Below are 19895 nucleotides of genomic sequence, written 5' to 3' on the forward strand. Positions count from 1 at the left end.
TTCTTTATACGCTTGAAACAAGAGTGGTATAAAAAATATCAACATTATCATTTATCAACATATTCTCCCTGTTGGGCCTGATCATATTATTATTCGTGTTTTGTTAAAATTACATATAGTTACAATCAAATGAAATATCTTTATTTTGTTAGAGACTTGTAATAGCATCACGATCCATTTAACAACTGTAGCCCCTATTTGATGGCTATTATAAAGAGAATTGGGGAAAAATAATATTTTGAATAGTGATTTTTTGAAGAATGTATTGTTAAAAAGGAACAAGTTTTGAATTTACGTGCAAAATATTTTATTGAATAAGTATGTGATTAAAAATGAGTAAAAGAAATAAAAAGCTTTAATTTAAAAAGATCCAAACAAAGGCTAAATATGAGGAAAAATCTTGAAGATGAGTCGCTCTAAAATACTGATAGCATAACTGATAATTTTACTAATATATTTTTCATTTTTCCCACATACATACATATGATGGGCCGAGGGTGGGATGCAAAGGCTATATGGGCGAGCCAGGGTTCTGAGGTTGGGGGAGGAAAGAAGTTGATAGAATTATGTAAAAAGGACAAATAATGTTAATAGAAACTAAAGGTTGGGGACTGAAAAATTCAATTTAATGATTGGAGGTGTATTTGTTATAGAGGCTGAAAGTTAAGCATTAATTGTGCAAATTTCCCAAAAAAAAAAAAAGGAAAATTAATATTACGGTTCTAGGATTCGAACACAAGTGTTTGCTTCCACGAAATAAGACATTTACCAGTTAAGTTATAAACTCATTCTCACGACCATAATAACATTCAAATTTTTCATATTATATTTTACAAATATACAAAAAAAGAAGTTTTTTTTAAAAAAAAAATATTATCAAAATAGTTACCTCTAATGTCCTTCTGCCCTTAGATGTTAGAAAATGGTTAATCGAGGCACACACGTTTATCTACTCTAGGGATGGGTGGTTGGGTAGGAATCGAAAGATGTGATTATTTTATTTTATTATCATTTAAAAATATTTAAGCAAGATTTCAATTAGATCACTCAACTTTCAGCAAAATTTTATCTTGATCATTTAACTTTAAGAGATTCACTTTGGCCACTAAATTTGAGTTTGTGAAACATATCTGTTCAGTGGATCAAGCCAACAATTTCGATTCAATTTTTTGATTTAGCACTTTTTTTTGTTCAACCTATCATCTACATAAATCGGTCAGAAGTGGTCTGCACCATTCGCATATGATTTATTAACTCTATGTTGGGTACCAAGCTTTGTGACATCTGAACGAGATTGCGTCGAGATGCGATATATGAATCATTTACTTGTAGAAGGTATCGAGATAAAAGGATAGGCCGTCCTCCAACGTTGTTCATGAGGTATGACGTGAGCATTGAGTCAATGTAATATTTCGTAAACACTAACCACTAACTATGTAGGATTCTAGATGACATATAACTCATATTTAACTTCACGTATTATAATAAAAATATTGAAAATACTACAAAATTTTGAAAAGCAAAAAATCCTAGTTTCAGACAAAGTGGGTGCGAGCAGCGGAATCAAAAGCATCCGGACCTTTCTTTAATTAACTCATCATATTTTTATCTTTTCCTTAAAATGCAAATTGAAATATTCTTTATATAAAGAGGGGGAAAAAAAAGAAACAGTCGCAAGCAGAGATGAAGAGAATCCCTCGCATCAAATTTCCTCAAAGGCATCCCAAATCCTCCTCCGGTAATTCCTTTTTCCACGTATGCACGTATGCATATGTTTACATATACTGGAATTGATGTCTACGTGTTTATGTCCACACATAGAAAGTTGGTATATTTATTGTTCGATTTTTTTATTTTTTATGGAAAATAATGTTTCTCGATCTCAATTTTTCAAAACAATCAAAGACTTGATAATAATGATATCTGTTATAATCAGATTCTTGTTGCAGAGTGTTGGCTATGAAGAATTTTATCTTCCGTTTAATATGATGTTTTAGAGGTTGCTTATCTCAGTTTCTAAGGGAAGTAATACCTAATTTTGATACTATATAGTGCATATAATAAAAATTTAAGTTTTCTTGTATGATTTTGCTTTCTTAAATTGAATTGTTAATTTACTGTGGAAATCATGCTCAAAGATCTCAATTTTGTAGGAAAGTCAAGAGTATCGATAGATACAATATTTCATAGAATTAAAATTCTGTAAAAGAGTTTTGGCTCTGAAGAATCGTATCTTCTGATTTATATACTGTACTCGTGGTTCGTTATCTCAATTTCTGATGGTTACGGAAGTGAATTATGTTTGTGATATTGTAAGTGTAATTACCTTTTCGATTATTACTTAATAGATGCCTTTTATCTGCACGTAGAATGTAAAATATGGTTAGTACTTATGAATATAGTCTGTACTCTGTTATGATTCATATTAGATACTGGGAATGGACATATCTGAACATAAGATTATCTAACATCTATGTGCAGAGTACAAATTTTAAGAATTAGGTATTATTCCATATAAACTATTCAAACAAGAATGCAGCTCAATGACCTATATTATGATAGGTGTACAACACTGCACATGTGTCTTGTAACTTCGTTAGATATTGGATCGAGGTGCTCATACATAAAACTTCTCAGTCCTAAAGGGTTAAGTTGCAATGTTCAGCCAACAAAACTTGACAATGTTTTCATAGAACTACCTGTGATTAGTACTTAACTTGGATGGTAGGTAACATAGCAGGAAGCATAATCAAGAATGACACTTTCTTGAACAATAATTTGCACACAAATTAAAGCCAATAAGTAACTTTTCAAGAAAAAATCTTCAGATTTTTTTAATTAAAACATCAAAACTGAGAAAATAATGAAAGGTGAACAATCCTTTAAATAACTCCCAACTATAAAATCCTAATTGATATAGAGGTCCTTTGAGAATTAAGAATCCTTCAAGAACCCAACTAACAACTACTAATGCAATAGAAATTAGGTAGCATAAAGTCCTTAAGAAACTTAATTAATTTGGTAGCTTGGCGCTTAAGTTAGAAGAACTTAAGTGAGTCACACCCCAAGAAGGCCATGAGTCCCCTTATCGCCACCTCCTCCAGTGGTGCACCCACAGGTGCCTATGTGGCTGCATCACTAGGTTTTTCCAAAGTATAGATGTGTTTTTATTACTTTATGGTTGCCACTTTCCACCTAAATTGGGTCCTTTTAGCTTCTCCGATTCACTACTGCAGTCTTTTTTAATAAAATTGTCAGTGGTTGAAATTCACTCTCTAATTCAATTGTTTGAGGCCAGTTCATCTTCATTTTTCATTGTTTTGGGCAATGCATCATGTGTAGTGAATTGTGACATATGCAAACTTGAACAGAAAATTCTAGACAATTTTCATATCATCATATGTGTTTCCACAACTGTAAATCATTCTTTTGTTGCGTTTAGAATTCTTTTGTCTTGGATACATTAGATACATGACAATTTCTAACTCAAAATGCATTTATTTGTTTCCTTGGGAAGTTTATCAAACATTAATATACAGAATTGGATGCCCAGGAAGTTATACATATAACTGGGTAAGTTGAGGTAGCACAAAATGAATTGGAAATGACTGGGCATTGAATGACCAATTTTTTGAAGGGACACTGGGCATACTTGCATATTTTCTGCTTTCGAAAAGAGCTTGCATTGATGTTCTGTTAAGTGAGTGTCAATAAGTAACATTCTTTTGAATAAATACGAACCTATCCCACCACAGGACTTAATAACAGATGGAACAGAGGTAGGCCTTTTTTTCTGTTAACTGGAAGAAATGATTGGCGTACTCTCTGACTTGTGTAATAGTATGAGTGTATGCTTCTGGATTAACACATGATCTTATAACTGAATACATTGTACCAATTGGAAAAAGGAAAAATATACCAATTTCAAGAAAAAGTCTACTAGCAATTAATTTCGAAGACAAGTTCTTTTTGAAAGATCGTTAATATTTGAAAGACTTTTTCTTGAATATTTAATATTTGGTAGACTTTTTTTTTAAAAGAATTTATACAAAGACTCTTTATTACAAAGATTTTGAACTCTTACTAGAAAGAGTTTGTCTACAAAATTGGTATCTACGTAGAAAATATTTTAGTTGTCATTTTCCTAGAAGAAATTTTTCTTAGTTGTCATTTTCATACAAGATTTTAGTTGCATCTTAGTTGTCATTTAAACCGAAATTGGTCAATTTATGTAGAAAATTTTCTTACGTGTCATTTTCAAAGTGTTTTCATTTTCTTTCTTTGACAAACATCATTTGCTACAAGAATTTTCTTGCAAAAAATTTATTACAAAGACTACTTTCAAAGAAAATGTCTTGCTTCTGAATAATTTCAAAAAAATATATTTTTAACGCTCTTAGCCTCTTTATTCTGGATTCCATGGCCAAAAGATAAAGTAATTTTTAAGTTAAGTTAGCTAATTTGTGTCCCAATTGTGGGAATTTGTTAAAATCTTTTTAAATATGATGAAAATCTTTTTGGCTACAGTTTTAACTTTTAAGCCTTCTTTAAAAGGTCAAGAAAAAATCTAAGAGAGAGTTAGAAAAAATGTCTGAAGAAATTAATTTACTGAACGGTAAAATACTCAAAGGCCATTACAAACATATCGTTTTAAAGTTCTAATATTTTATGCCTTTAGATTACACTGTTTTACTTGTTCATTGGAAAGTTTTAACGAATATATTAATACTTGTTTAGAAAATAGAGAGATAGGAAGATTATTCATTATGGGAAGTCATATTTTATCCGCTCTATATAGAAATAGAGGTGACCCCTCTTTACAGATCAAGAAGCAAATCACTGAACTCTCTATTTCTCAGTGTCGGAGTTTCTTGATAAAAAATCCTAAAGATTGTAAAGAAAGACAATAACTAGCAAAGATTATAAAAGAAAATAATAAAAGAAATTCTAACAGAACTAGTTAGACATTTTTAGTAATTGAACTTTAGTAGCAAAGATAATATAAATTGGTGTCGAATTTTTTTAATCTTTTCAAACGTATTAAAAATCTTTTAAAAAGACCTTGTCTTCAAAATTAATTGGCAGTAGACTTTTTCTTTAAATTGTTATATTTGATATTGAAAACATGTTTAAATTTTTGAAAGATCTTTAATATTTGAAAGACTATTTCTTGAATCTTTAATATTTGGTAGACTTTTTCTTGAAAATAATTTATTACGAAAACTTTGCACAAAGACTCATTATTACAAAAAATTTGAATTCTTACTAGAAAGAGTTTGTCTACAAAATTGGTATCTACGTAGAAAATATTTTAGTTGTCCTTTTCCTAGAAGAAAATTTTCTTAATTGTCATTTTCATACAAGATTTTAGTTGTATCTTAGTTGTCATTTAAACCGAAACGGGTCAATTTACGTAGAAAATTTTCTTACTTGTCATTTTCAAAGTGTTTCATTTTCTTTCTTTGACAAACACCATTTGCTACAAGAATTTTCTTGCAAAAAATTTATTACGAAAACTACTTTCAAAGAAAAAGTCTTGCTCCCGAATTAGTATCCCTAGCTTCCAAACCTATCCTAGTAGGGACGGGGATACTATATAGAGCTCTATGTTATCCATAAGAAAAGAGAGAAGGCTTGGTAGGAGTGCAGTATCGGTCGTAGCGTGCCAAGCTAGTACGGTACCAATGCTTTCTTTCTAATAAGAACCATCCCCTCGCTCAGTTCAATGCGAATTAGTATCCCTAGCTTCCAAACTTGTCCTAGTAGGGAGGGGGATACTATATAGAGCTCTATGTTATCCATAAAAAAAGAGAAGGTATGGTAGGAGTGCAGTATCAGTCGTAGCGTGCCAAGCCAGTACGGTACCAATGCTTTCTTTCTAATAAGAACCATCCCCTCGCTCGGTCCAATGGGTCCAATGGGTTCTTGTATGAAAATAACAACTAAGAAAAATATCTTATAGGAAAAGGACAACTAAAATGTTTTCTATGTAGATACCAATTTTGTAAACAAACTCTTTCTAGTAAGAGTTCAAAATCTTTGTAATAAAGAGTCTTTGTGTAAACTCTTCGTAATAAATTCTTTTTAAGAAAAAGTCTGCCAAATGTTAAAGATTCAAGAAAGAGTCTTTCAAATATTAAAGATTTTTAAAAAATTTGAACACATTTTGAATATCAAATATACCAAATTCAAGAAAAAGTCTACTAACAATTAATTTCGAAGACAAGGTCTTTTTAAAAGATTTTTAATACGTTTGAAAAGTTTGAAAAAATTCTACATCAATTTATATTATCTTTGCTATGAAAGTTCTATTGCTAAAAATGTCTAACTAGTTTTGCTGGAATTTCTTTTATTGTTTTCTCTTATAATCTTTGCTAGTTGTTGTCTTTTTTTACAATCTTTAGGATCTTTTATCAAGAAACTCTGACACTGAGAGATAGAGAGCCCAGTGATTTGCTTCTTGATCTGTAAAGAGGGGTCACCTTTATTTCTATCTAGAGCGGATAAAATACGGCTTCCTACAATAACTAATCTTCCTCTCTATTTTTTAAACAAGTATTAATATATTCGTTAAAACTTTCCAATGAACAAGTAAGACAGTGTACTCTAAAAACATAAAATATTAGAACTTTAAAACGATATGTTTGTAATGACATTTGAGTACTTTACCGTTCAGCAAATTAATTTCTTCAAACATTTTTTTAAAACTCTCTTTTAGCTTTTTTCTTAGCCTTTTAAAGAATGTTTAAGATTGTAGCAAAAAAGATTTTCATTATATTTAAAAAGGTTTTAACAAATTCCCACAATTGGGACACAAATTAGCCAACTTGACTTAAAGGATTACTTTATCTTTTGGTCATGAAATCTAGAATAAAGATGCTAAGAGCGTTAAAAATATATTTTTGAAACAGAAATAAAATATTATTTGTGTATAAATTAATTGCTCATTTGGCGTTTTCCCTTTTAGGCCTTGCCCGAAAAATAACTAAAGTAAACGAAAATTATAAATAATAGAAGATATGAAAAGAATTTACTTTAATTACGAAATCTTTGAATTTACAAGGATGTCTTTGAATTTACAAAGATGGTGGAGAGATTTTTTAGTACAAGTGTGATAGTTTGCTTTTCTTCTCGGGGTGTGTTTTCTTTCGTGAGAGGTTTGAGTATTTATAGACGCTGGCACATCATGTTTATTTTATTGGTGTTGTAAGTGTGCTATCAATTATTGAAGAATACTGTGCAAACTTTACAAGTGTGCGATCTAAAATCAAAGAATAATGTACAATTCTCCATGTGAGTCATTAAGGAATGAATTATTTGAAAAGATGCTTTTGACAACTTTTGTCTTCACGTTTGACTTTTCTTGAAATATGAGAATCAACTTTGCAGATGTTTGAAATATGTTCAAAAGCTTTATCTTTACACCTCTTCTTTTTGACTTTCTTGTCTTGCTAATTATTTCTCCGTCTTTCTATCTCGTCTTTATCTGTCCATTATTTCTGTTATGGCTTCTTCTAGTTTTGGATCCATCTCATTATCGTTCCATCAGATATGTATGCTTCCTCTTCCGTATTTGATTGAGTTTCTGTAAATTCTCCATTATTTTCTTGAAACGCCATCAGATATAAATTCTTTTGTTCAACATTTGGTACTAGAATTTTTTCTGCTCTAATTTTCATGGCAATGTGCTCTTGGCAGAAAATAATTCCGTTGTTCCATTGTGCTACTAATCTGAAATCATTATTTTGAACTTCCATCATGGCTGCGGTTTCTGATATTCTTCTTTCATAATCAATCTGTCTAATTTTTATTTTAATATTCGTCCTCAAAGAGGGTCTAAATCTTTTGGCTCGTTCATAAATTAAAATACGATGATAAGCTGAAATTACAATGTCATTATTTACACAAGGGGGTATAGAAATGAATTGAACCATTAAGGGATGGTCTTTTAACTGATCAAGAATCTGTTTAAGTTTCGATGAAAAAAATAGGAAAGATCTGTTTAATATGTATATAGTATCTATCATTCCAAACTGTAAAACTGGGTAAATAAGGTTTTCTCCTTCAAAGATTGTATAATCAAAGGAAATTATTGGATAATTGTGTCTAAGAAAGGCTGAATTTTGGGTTGCATCGTATTTGGGACCATGTCTAAGGAAGTATCTGTTTTCATTATGACAGGAACTTAAATTTTGAGCAAAATTTATAATTTCCTGTACAACGAAATTCTTTATAGACCTTCGAACAATATTGGCGCAATCACTAATTTTCTGTTCTAATTTGTATAAAGTCTTTTCTTGTCTTACAGATGTGGAATATGTTAGTTCAATAAGTCTTTCTATTTTATAAAAATAATTTCTAGAACTAATTCTGTCTAAACTATTATGCAATTTAAGAATCTCATTTTGATATTTACTAATAGTTTGTTGGGATGAAGAAATTTGATCTTCAAGGAGTTGTAGTCTTTCTTTTAAAGAATGCTTTCTAAGATTTAAATTTCTAACAACTTTGGTTATAGTTTCACAACTATTACAAAGTTGTATTGATGAAGATGATGATGAAGTTTGAGAGAGGGGTTGCATGGTCTGTCTAATTCTTTCGGATATATGAAAATTAATTCATATCATTTCCCTACAAAAATTTAAAGCTTCTTCAAGCGTATAAAATCCTTTGAAAGGGGGTCGGGAAATCTTTCTACTTATTGTAGTACTTATAGTCAATAATTATATATTCCAGGCTTTCTACCTTTAATTATTGTAAAGAAACTAAAATTTTTGCTTTCTATTTGATTATGAATCTGTCTAAAATGGTTAGCTAGGACATTAATACTGTCTAATTTTTGTTTTTTTCTCTTTTTTATACAATTTTTTCTTTCTTCTTCTATAATCATATGTCTGTGGTGTATAAAAATTTGAGCAAAAAGAATAATTTAATTTCTTTATCTACTTTCTAGCTACTTCCTCTACACAATATTCTTTTAATTTATCAGTTATAAATTTTATAGTGACACTTAAGTTATTTCCCTTGTTGGGTTTGACTCTATATTCTTTCTAATTTTATCATTCCAAGGTGGTGGTATCTTTCTATATAATCTTTCAACTATAGGGTAATCTAATGCTAATTCTGCTGCGCTTGTTAATCTTTCAAAATCTAACAAAAATGGTTGTATGTATTTCATATTACTAATACTTAATTTTTCTAAGTCTTCTAAAGTTTTATTTTGTTCATAAGTGTTATCTCTACTGGGATCAGAACTTATAATTAATTCTCTAATAAAGCTTGTAAAATTTTTGGGATTATCTTCTCCAGCCATTCTTAATCTAATTTCATATGGTTTTAGTCTTTTTGTTATAACGTATACATCTAAAGCAGTCTTTCCTAAATAAGTTTCTAAGCAAGCCCACATTTCTTCTATAGTCATTTGTATAGTTACACTGTTATACGCTCTAATTACAGAATTTTCTCATTTAGTTATAGTACTAGATCTGTCTTGTGGTTTACAATTATTTAACTCTAAGATTAATCCTCTATCGCTTGCTAATGGTAAACTATATTCTTCTTCCGTTTGTCTTTTTCCTAGGCTTTTATATTTTTTATCAGTCCATTCAAAATCTCTTGTAGGGGAAAAATGATATTTACCTCTTATATCGTATTCTGTATTTATGAGTTCTTTTCTTTTTCCAAATTCTTGATCTGTTTCCATTTTATCTCTTTTGCTAGTTTCTTCCATCTTGGTTTCTATTTCTACTTGATCTTTTTCTATTAACATTCTAGTTTCTATTTCTCTAACTTTTCTAAGATTTCTGTAATATTCCATATCTATATATCCAAATTCTTTTTCATCGTCCTCACTTTCATCTTCTTCACTATCTTCGTCAAAGGCATTAATTTCGTCTTCACCTTCATAGTCATCTATTTCAAAATATCCACATTCTCCTTCATTTTCTTTCTCATTATGCAGTGTCTGTTTTATTTGATAATTATAATTTCCAAATCTAATACTTAAAGTTCCATTACTATTTTTGTACATAATATTATTTTCTGGTATTAATATTGATTTTTGTAGAAAATTTCCTAAGTTTCAATTTAATCTTCCATACGTTTCTGAAGAGAATTTCTTTGTTGGGATAGCCTTTATACTTTTTTGTCATAATAATGTAATTATTTGATTATTTTCTAATTTATAATTAGTAGTACTATTTTCACTAAATCTTCTTATGAATCCTGTGCAAATTAATAAATTATCCTCATCTCTTTTCATTTGATATCCTTTGCTTTTTACTCCTATTTTAATATCTTTATAGAAATTATTTGTTCTAACTAAATAGTCTGGTGTAAAATATATTATTTCGCCTTTATTATTCATATCTAATTCTATGTTTCCTAATAATCCTTGTTCTATATCCGAATCTACTGTCATATAAACATACTAAGACTTTAGCTCTTAAATTTTCTCTATAAAGCCCTTTTACTCCTATTATTATTAATCTTAAATGAGTCTGTTGAAGATTTTTATTAACAATTTCTTTATAACATTCTTTTTCTATTAAATCTAGAGATATAAATTGATCTTCATATGTACATGAAACATATCTTTCACCATAATATTGATATATTAAAGATTTGCTAAGTAAATTTCATTTTTTATATATGTTTAAAGCTTTCACTAATTTCAGTTTATTTTGTCTAAACATTTTTATTTGTTCTTATATATCTATTAGAGATTCTAGTCTTGTTTCCGATTCTGTTTTTCTACTTAATGTCTTAATAAAGGATTACCTATAATTTACTACTACTGACAACGATTTGTTTTCCTTTATTCATTATGTATAGGTCTACTTAGTTTTCTTAAATTTACTAGGCTCTTTAGTTTTACCTATATCTAATTTTTCTAGTTTATTTATTATATTATCTAAATCTTGTTTATTATCTGTCGACTTTTTATTTTCTAATGCTTTAACTATGCTTTCCAATTTTTCTAAATTAGGACTAGATTCCGTTTCTCCTATATTATTAGATTTTCTTTTTAGTATTTTGGTTTTTAATATATCCTAGATTAGTTTCTAAAATTTTTATATTTTTATTTATATTTTCTAAGAAAGTTTCAATTCTTTTATTTGAATTGATCCTTTCTAAATTTACAAGTCTACAATATTATTTAACTGTTTATCTTCACTATGTAAAGTATGTCTAAACTTATTATCAAAATTACAGATTAGAGAAGCTGCTTTTAAGTTATATTTTCTTTTATAATTTCCTAAAAATTCGAAACTTAAATACTTGATTCTTTTCATAAACTATATAGTTTTTTACTGTTCTTGGCTCTAATACCAAATTCACAATTATTCGGGATACTTCACAACCTGTTATAATTGTAAATTCAATGTTTAAAAATAATTTAAAATTTTTTATACTATGTATAATGATCATTATTTCATAATCTAAACTAGTTAAATATTTTCCTTTTATCTTGTATTCGTTAGTATATATACAATTTTTTTCTTCTTTTTTATTACTATATTTATTTGGTTTGGAATATAAAATTCCTCTTCATCCTAATTCACAACCATCTGTTTCTATTATTTTATATTCACTATCTAATGGTAACTCTAATGATGGTAAATTTTTAACTTCTGCTTTTATCTTTTTAACTAATTCTATATCTGATTGATTAAAATACTTTTGTCATTTACTACACAATGGTCCTATTTTCCTTCCTAAATCTGTAATAAAATGTCTAGCATAATTTAATATTCCTAAAAAGGCTTTTAATTTCTTGGCTTCTTCAATTTTGTCTGTACTATATGTGGCTCTAACTGAATCTTTCTGTCTCCTAAAATTATTCCTAAAAATTCAATTTTTTGTTTATTTATTTTCATCTTCTTTTTACTTATAATTAAACAATTTTCTATAAATTTATTCAAGATTATCTCTAGATGTTTCATATATTTTTTTTATAGTTTTTACTATGTACTAAAATATCATCTATATATACACAAAAAATGGAAGAGAATTAAATATACTATCCATCTTTTTTTGAAAAATAGAGGGTGTATTTTTTAATCCAAAAGGCATGACTAACCATTCAAATTGTCCTAATAGAGTAGTAAAAGCTGTCCAAGGAATAGAATCTTTTATCATTTTCATTCGCCAAAATTCAGATTTACAATCAAATTTAGAAAATATCTTATTATTTTGTATTTTATTTATTAGCATATCCTTATCTGGTATCTTATATCCATCTTCTACAATATTGTTGTTTAATCTTTTATAGTTTATAACCATTTTTGTTTTTCCTCTTTTTATTTCACTATGATTTCTAACTATATAGGCTGCTGATCTGTGTTGACTACTAGACGGTTTTATTACTTTTAAATCTAATAATTCTTTAATCTGTATGTTAAAATCTTCTATATCTTAATTAGTATGTTTTATTTCTGCTGTTCTAATTTTTATATTTTCATTTATTATTTCTAATTTAGCTTCTATTTTATTTTTATCCCAATGTTCTCATTATCTTCATAGTGTAGATGGATCAAAGGATGATGAACTTTAGGAATGTCACTCTAAGAGTGGCCCCTCAAAGATCTAATTTTCGATTTAGAGGAAATAATTTAGAAAGACTATCAGAAAGGGAGCGTTGTCTACTCAATTGTAAAGAAAATGAAAATTTATTTATGGATGCATACTTTGGGACTCTTGTGTAATGGGAAATATTGGCAAATAAAACTGGATTATAATTTTTTAGCAAGTCTTAATACTTTTAAGATTTACGAAAGGATTTTGCTTTTGCCGTTTTTTCTTTTTTGGAGGTTGTGAATATGATCCAAACTAGAGCAAATATGTTGTACTAGATGTTTCTATTCTTCAGTCAAAACTCTTTCTCCATTCTTTGTGTAATTATGGAGGGAAATGAACTGTGATCAGTTAGTTAAATCAGTGAGTGCTAGTATGGTTGATGAATTGGTTGTATGTTGGACATTCGTGTATAAAGGAGCAACTGCTTCAGGTAGATATCTGGACTTGTCATTGATTCCATTTTAACTATAGTAAAGTGTCAGGGATTGGTTCTACACAAGCTTGAAATTTCATTTGAGAATTGTTGATGCATGATCTCTCTCTCTCTCTCTCACACACACAGGTATAGTTCCTTGAAACCATTTGGGAAACATTGGAATGTATTGTTTACAGTAAAGTTTGATCATGCTTAGCGTTGGCTTTCCTTTTTGAGAAGGGGAGAACTAAATAGTGATTCAACTTATGGGCCTTAATATGTTGAAATTGAATTTTATGCATTAATGATGCATCAAATGTTTGAATTTCACCCAAGACATGGATTAATGTTTAAGTCTTCCTGTGCATCTACCTAATTCAAGATGTTCCTATTCAGGTGCTGCATCTCAGCATCAAGAAACATCTGCTGTGGGAGATGCTTCTCAAACATTTTTCTCAAGGTCTCCATCCAACATGTCGGTGGGAGGAAAGGCTTCCGACCAACCCAAAAGGACACCGGTGTCTCAAGAAGAGATCGAGGCTATCTTGGTGTGTAAGAACCACTGAGTACATATAACTATAGGAATATTATGGGTTTATTAATTTATCATCTCTTAGTCTTTCAGACCACGTTTTGCTTGAAAGTTTCTCCTGTCAATTCTTCCAGTTGTTGGTCTCAAAACACACCTTGAAAACTTTGGTCGAGTACATATAACTATAGGAATATTATGGATTTACTAATTTAGTATCACCTCTTGGTCTCAAAGCACACACTTGGAAACCAAAGTTTCCACTTTCGCCATATTTTTTTTATTCGTTTCTTCTTCGGAAAGAAATATCAAAGAAATCGATGTTTCAAGAAATGGATGTGAGGTGAACTAAGCTAGCCTCGATTTGATTTAATTAATACTTAATGGCGAAAATCCACTTTTAATTATTCTATTATCAATGTGCCGGTTGCATTCCATTGAAGCATTTAAATATCCAGGAGATTTATCATTGTATTTCAGTTGTGGTATAAAACAACTGAAATTTTGGTGGTTGGTCGGAATATTACTGCTATCCATTGAGGATTTTTTTTTTAGCAATTTTAGTGGCACAGTTTTGCACCTGTACATATATCCTCACTTCATTTAGAATCCAAATCTTGAATGAGTGACAATTGGTCTTTGTTTTTTGCTCTCAAATCTTTGCTTTGGCATTTATCAACTGCTCTTTCCCTTACTATTTGTTGATCATTTTCTCATCTGACAGTTGGGCGGCTGTATCTGAACATCTCACGGAATCTTGCATTGAAGAACAACATTATAACTAGTTCTTGGCTTTCGTATCCATCCTTTCATGTCTGGAGAATTCCGACTTGAGTCCTTTTTCTTGAAACTTTATGAGCCTGCTATCTCGTTGATTGATTGTTTGTACACAAAAGGAGAGGAAATAAGATACGTGAATTAGTTATCTATTCTTGTCCTGATTTGGATTAAGTTGGAGATTATGGAAGTGAATGAATTTCTGGCTTGACACTGATCACATTACATTTCATTTTCATTCGTTTGAAAACAAAAGATATCGAATATCAAACATGCCCTACTTGTAGAAAAAAAGGCTAAATAACCCAGTTAAGTTGCTGATTATGTATTATTGTGCAAAAAGTACTGTGAATGCAAGATCTCATAATAGGTGAACATAATTTTACATCACGAAATGTTCTTCTCTACCATGCTCTCAAGGATAGCAGACCTGGGGTTCACCATCGGTGTCCCATTTTCATGACATTCTAGTTCGTCAAGCTGGAGCGTGACTCCACCAAAAATATCCTATTAAGCGAAAGTATTCGTGGTTGAATTGTAGTTCAAGATCAGCCTCTTGAAATCCTTATATTCTGTGAAGTGGTTGTACAACATGGAAACGTTCTTTCATGAAATTTTTGCTGTAACTGATCGTGACCAAGAAACCACCGGTTTTTCTTGAGTATATCCCAATTTCCACCTTCAACCAGAAACCCAGCCTTGCCTTCAGTAATTTTTTGGACAATACAAAAGTACATGTAAAAGTGGTTGCTAGAGTTCTTGACAATGGCTATCGTTCCTGGCAATAAACGTGGCAAATCTGGTGCTTTAGGCTTCTTTACAAAGCTTGGAGTAAACAATGGATGATCCTCCCTTTTTAAGGGGCCGATTTTGTTCAATGAACTTTTAAGTCCTTTTTCGCCACTTGGAAATCCACCAGTAGTAACTCCTTTACAAATCCATATCAGATATTTCTGATGCTGCTGCTTGTTGCTTTTCTTGATCTCAAGGGTTGTACACTGGTGGTGCTGCCGCCGCCTCCAGGATGGTGGGAGATTTTTTCAATTCTTGTTGGAGGCCTCCTCCATCGCAGAGGCCTCTACCTCCCAATATCTCATAGTGGTTGAATTTGGCTTAGGGAGTAGATTTGAAAGCTGAGGATTGTTTTGGAATTACGGAGATTGATTTATGAATGAATTTAGGCCTGTTGATAGCACATTATTTTCTCTGAAAAATAGAATTCAAATTTCAACTTTCATTTTTTGACTGTTTGATAGCATTTTTTTTTCCAGGTAATTGGTTTTCTCACTTTTCTTGCCACTAGACATTTTCTCCCTTTTCCTTGAAAATCAATTCCCACTACGCTACTGTTGCCCTTTCTTTCTAATTTTTTTTTTTGCAATGAAAACACAATTTATCCCTAATTATAAAAATATATATATATATATATATATATATATATATATTTTCCTTTAATTAATAATTTTCTTGTAAAACAAAATCAAATGAATACCAAAAGATAGATGATTTTCTTGATTTTTTTTTTGGACAATGAAAACAAATTCTATCTCCAATATCAGTAAATTATATGTCTTTAATTAACAATTTTCATGTAAAATAAAGTCAAAGGAACACCAAAAAGAACTTTTATTTCAACATTTTTCACGTGAAAAATTATACAAATCAAACATTAATTGATAATTCCCAATAAAACAATTTCTAAGCAATTCAATTTCATGAAATTTGTTTTCTTTCTACCAAAATTTCATCTTTGTAATTAAACGGACCCTTCGCACAATTTGATTACTCCACTTTTTCCAAGGAAAAGGATTCCATTTTCCAACTTTTAATTGTTTGATTGTCCAAAATTTTTCATAGAATTGAAATTCCCACTTTCTAGCCACGTCATCATTTTCCATGAAATTGAAAAATTGGAGTTCTCACCAAAATGGTGAGAATTGAAATTCTTGATCACTGTAACAAATTTTTATTTATTTATTACTTTTTTTTTTTTTGCAATGGAAACAAATTTTAAGAATTATTGTAAAAAAATGTTTTCCTTTAATTGACAATTTTCATGTAAGAAAAAGTCAAACGAACACCAAAAGATAGATGATTTTATTTATTTATTTGCAATTGAAACAAATTTAATCCCAAATTTCAGTAAATTTTATCCCTTAATTGAAAATTTTCATGTAAAACAAAGTCAAACGAACATTAAAAATACTTTCATTTTAACATTTTTCACGTGAAAAATTATACAAATCAAACACAATAATTTACAATAGATTTTATTGAACTGCCAGAAGAAGCTTGCCAGAAGGGGTGACTACACCTCACATTGTCGCGGGTTCCACTTGAATAAAAAATTTTGACCCCCATGTGCTTGTGTGTGTTCTGTCAAGCCATCTGTTGAGCATTCTGTTGCAATAGCATGACTCATTTACAATTCTCAGGAAAATAATTTTTACGCTATTCAATTTCTTGGAATTCGTTTTATTTCCATTCAAATTCCATTTTTGCAATCAAATAGACCCTAGAGAAATTGGGATGACCGAGAAAGTGGGATTTATGAAGAAGAGGTCCTTCAAGATTTGGGATATGGAAAGAAGAAGCCATGAATTCTCTCAATTGAGGTAGAGAAAAGAGTCGAAATATTTGTTGTTCTGGGCACAAATAAATCTGTGCCATATCTGATATTCTCGTTGCTCACCAGTTAATAACCCTAGCCCATTCCCATTTTGGTTGGAATAGTGGTTAGGCTTCTTTCCTAAAGAAAGTACATAGAGAGAGAGAGAGAGAGAGAGAGAGAGGTGTTCCGTGTAAGTTCATATAAAGACTGCAGTGCTATATGTAGGTAAACGAATTTATTAACATAATATAAATTAGCACGATAAACGTTGTCTTAAGATTGTTGGGGATATTACATCGAAAATGGCTCGATTGAGAAAAAAGAAGAGTAGCCTCCCTAGAATCTACTCATTGCTATATCCATTATCCATAGACAAGAAAACAATCTTGTGGGGCTGATCGCATTTTTCCGATAATTTTTAAGAAACTCTTACTTTAATGAAAATATTCTTACATTTATTGGTCTACAATAGCTCACATTCGTTGCAGCAGGATTCGTCACCATGAAGAGACCAGGTGTGTGTGTGTGTGTCTCAAAATTTTAAGTGAGATGAAGACTGTAGTTCTTTCCAGATCTATTCCAACTGACTCAAAGAAAGCATTTGCGTCGGGAACCAAATTTGATAACCCATACGTTCATATTGGACTAATCAAATTGCAACATCTCAGCTTCAAAATTATATCATATTATTAATTGTATTAATTTATTAGATGTTACGAAAGCATTAAATTTAGAGGGAAACCGGCAGCAATATTAGATCAATTAAGCTACTTCTACATCTACTGTGTGAATTCAAATAAATGGTCAAACTACATATCACCTCATTATTTTTCGTACTTTTTGTCAACAAATACGTACATATAACAAGGCTGATAATCTTTTATTATTTCAATAGTCCTATATAGTTATGCTAAAATTAAATTTTCAATATATTTTGAAAATTGATAAACGTTGTTGATCACATGAATTTTGTAGTTAAAGTTAATTATTGACTTTTACTTAATTTTTTATCAACTTTTTTTACCAAAACCAAATTGGGACTCAAATTTTCAAATTATAAGATTCAAGTTCATTCTGAAAAATTTTCATTTTCCATCATCAAAAGGAAATGTTTTTATGCTAAAACATAAAAATTAATTCGAAAGATCAATTCTCAAATGGAGTTTAAGGTAGCCATTAGAATTCGCAATCAAATTCACTTAGTAAATTAAATGATGTGAATATTCAGTGCCAAATTAATAGTGTTTTTTATTTGACTATAAATTGACAATTTTGAATTTGCAAAAGAGAAGAATCAAAATCTTTTTCTCAGAGATTCTCAATTAACAAAAATAAAAATTGAGCGACTAAAACGGTAGTCATTGTTTTCGACTAGACTTAAAGCAATAATTTAATGCAAATTGTTAGACTCGAATGTGCACATAATACAGTATATTTATCTGCAACGCTTATTTCAATAAAGAAGCAGAGGAGGAGAAGAGAACCAAATGAACTGCTTTGAGAGACAAAGTTCCAACACTCATTATTTTTTTTTTTTTAATTTTTTCTATTCAATGAGATTTAAAAAAAAAATGTTAAGGTAATGCATGTTGAGGTAATAAAGAACATTAGGATGCCGAATTCAACTTACAAGCTAAGCTTTATTTTAAATAAATTTGAAACAGGACGGGTTGAAAATCAAAAATGACTTATTTTTATATTATAAGACCAAAAATTAAGTCGCAACCACGACGAAAATCAAACGAGAGGCCGAAATTTCACATCTGGGCACAAAATTGGAGTAAATAGAACTGAAAAAAACACTAATCTTATCAATGAAGAGCACCGAACAGCAAACATGGATGATGGAGATTGGAAATACGAAATGGCATTCCAAGAACTTTGAGAAAAATAAATTGTTTTAATGTGTACTTTCAGGAGAATTATGTATCCGGCTTAAATTTACTATCCCGTACTCAGACTCTGGCATTATTCCCTCGCATGCCTCAGACGGCATGTCAGAGTTAAGTAAGGTACCACATTTAGTAGAAAATGACTCCAGTTCCTGAACATTACCTGCAGATTCCATAGGCACCTCTTCAATCCCAGCAAGCAAATGAGTACCGGATCCTTCATCATCCATGGATAAATGGTTCTCGGCAATATGCTCCTGCATCTCCAGATTTGAATCCATATCCACATCCCTGTTGACCTGGTCCGAGGCAGGAATCAACTCTTCTGATTCCTCCATTATGTTCATAATAACAGGTACACTGAGCTCCTGATGCAGGTTCCTAGAACTCCCTTCCATCATCGGAGAGCAATTTGGATGCTCAACCACCTCGTTAGAGTTTGGAGGATCATCTTCAGTGTCTTGCATATCACCAGCTGAAGACAGCTCCTCAACTTTATCATTCTCTTCATTCAATTCTTCCTGATTCGATTTAGGAATGGACTCAACCTTCATGCTCAAAAGTGAGAGCTTCTCTTCATTTATAACTCTAGAGACTTCTGTCTGCCTCTTATAATGGGACATTGCTTTCTGCAATCACAAGGGAACATTGAGTAACGATTAGTTCACCATTTATTGAGTTGTGCATGATCAAATTACAGTTACAATTACGTGATTCATAAAAGCTACTTTGCATTATTTTCACTAAGATAAGCCACAGAGTATTAAAGAACAAAAATAAACAAAAAATTCATCCATTGTGCTGTCCAAGTGTGTATGGTCCTGCTGCATACCAAGCACAGAAAGTGATTTCTATTACGTTGGGCACCTCTAGCTACCTTAAAACTTTGTGCAAGATGATGTGCTACAATCAATGACAATTATTCAGAATACCAAACAGAAAAACTAGGGCATTTCCAGAAGGCCTTGATCAAACCGCACGACAGGTGCCCACAAACTGTCATTTCAATCTACTTCTACGATAGAAAGGCTATACAAGACTAGTTTGCATATGCACCGATATTACTTCGCGGGAAAAGTGGTAGATGGAATC

The 19895-nt window shown here is 30.5% G+C and overlaps 2 protein-coding genes and 1 pseudogene across 3 annotated transcripts in view; 1 reads left to right on the top strand and 2 right to left on the bottom strand.

Annotated features, from left to right (window-relative positions):
- The first annotated feature begins 1628 nt into the window (after nucleotides 1-1628).
- LOC111390188 lies at nucleotides 1629-14511 on the top strand. Its single transcript, XM_023015193.1, has 3 exons — nucleotides 1629-1738; nucleotides 13391-13542; nucleotides 14248-14511. Exons 1-3 carry the CDS (start codon nucleotides 1684-1686, stop codon nucleotides 14263-14265), a joined length of 225 nt encoding a protein of 74 aa, XP_022870961.1. The 5' UTR covers nucleotides 1629-1683; the 3' UTR covers nucleotides 14266-14511.
- LOC111390184 lies at nucleotides 14314-16722 on the bottom strand (annotated as a pseudogene).
- A 1980-nt stretch (nucleotides 16723-18702) lies between these two features.
- Nucleotides 18703-19895, bottom strand: part of LOC111390189 (ankyrin repeat domain-containing protein 11-like) — a 13336-nt gene continuing 12143 nt past the window's right edge. For both annotated transcript variants that reach the window (XM_023015195.1, XM_023015194.1), the window contains exon 5: nucleotides 18703-19432. In XM_023015195.1, the coding sequence (XP_022870963.1) occupies nucleotides 18812-19432 (621 nt within the window). In that variant the 3' untranslated portion in view covers nucleotides 18703-18811. The remainder of the gene's footprint in view (nucleotides 19433-19895) is intronic.

This window comes from Olea europaea, unplaced genomic scaffold (genome assembly GCF_002742605.1).
Source record: "Olea europaea var. sylvestris unplaced genomic scaffold, O_europaea_v1 scaffold657, whole genome shotgun sequence".
NCBI classification, from domain to species: domain Eukaryota; kingdom Viridiplantae; phylum Streptophyta; class Magnoliopsida; order Lamiales; family Oleaceae; genus Olea; species Olea europaea.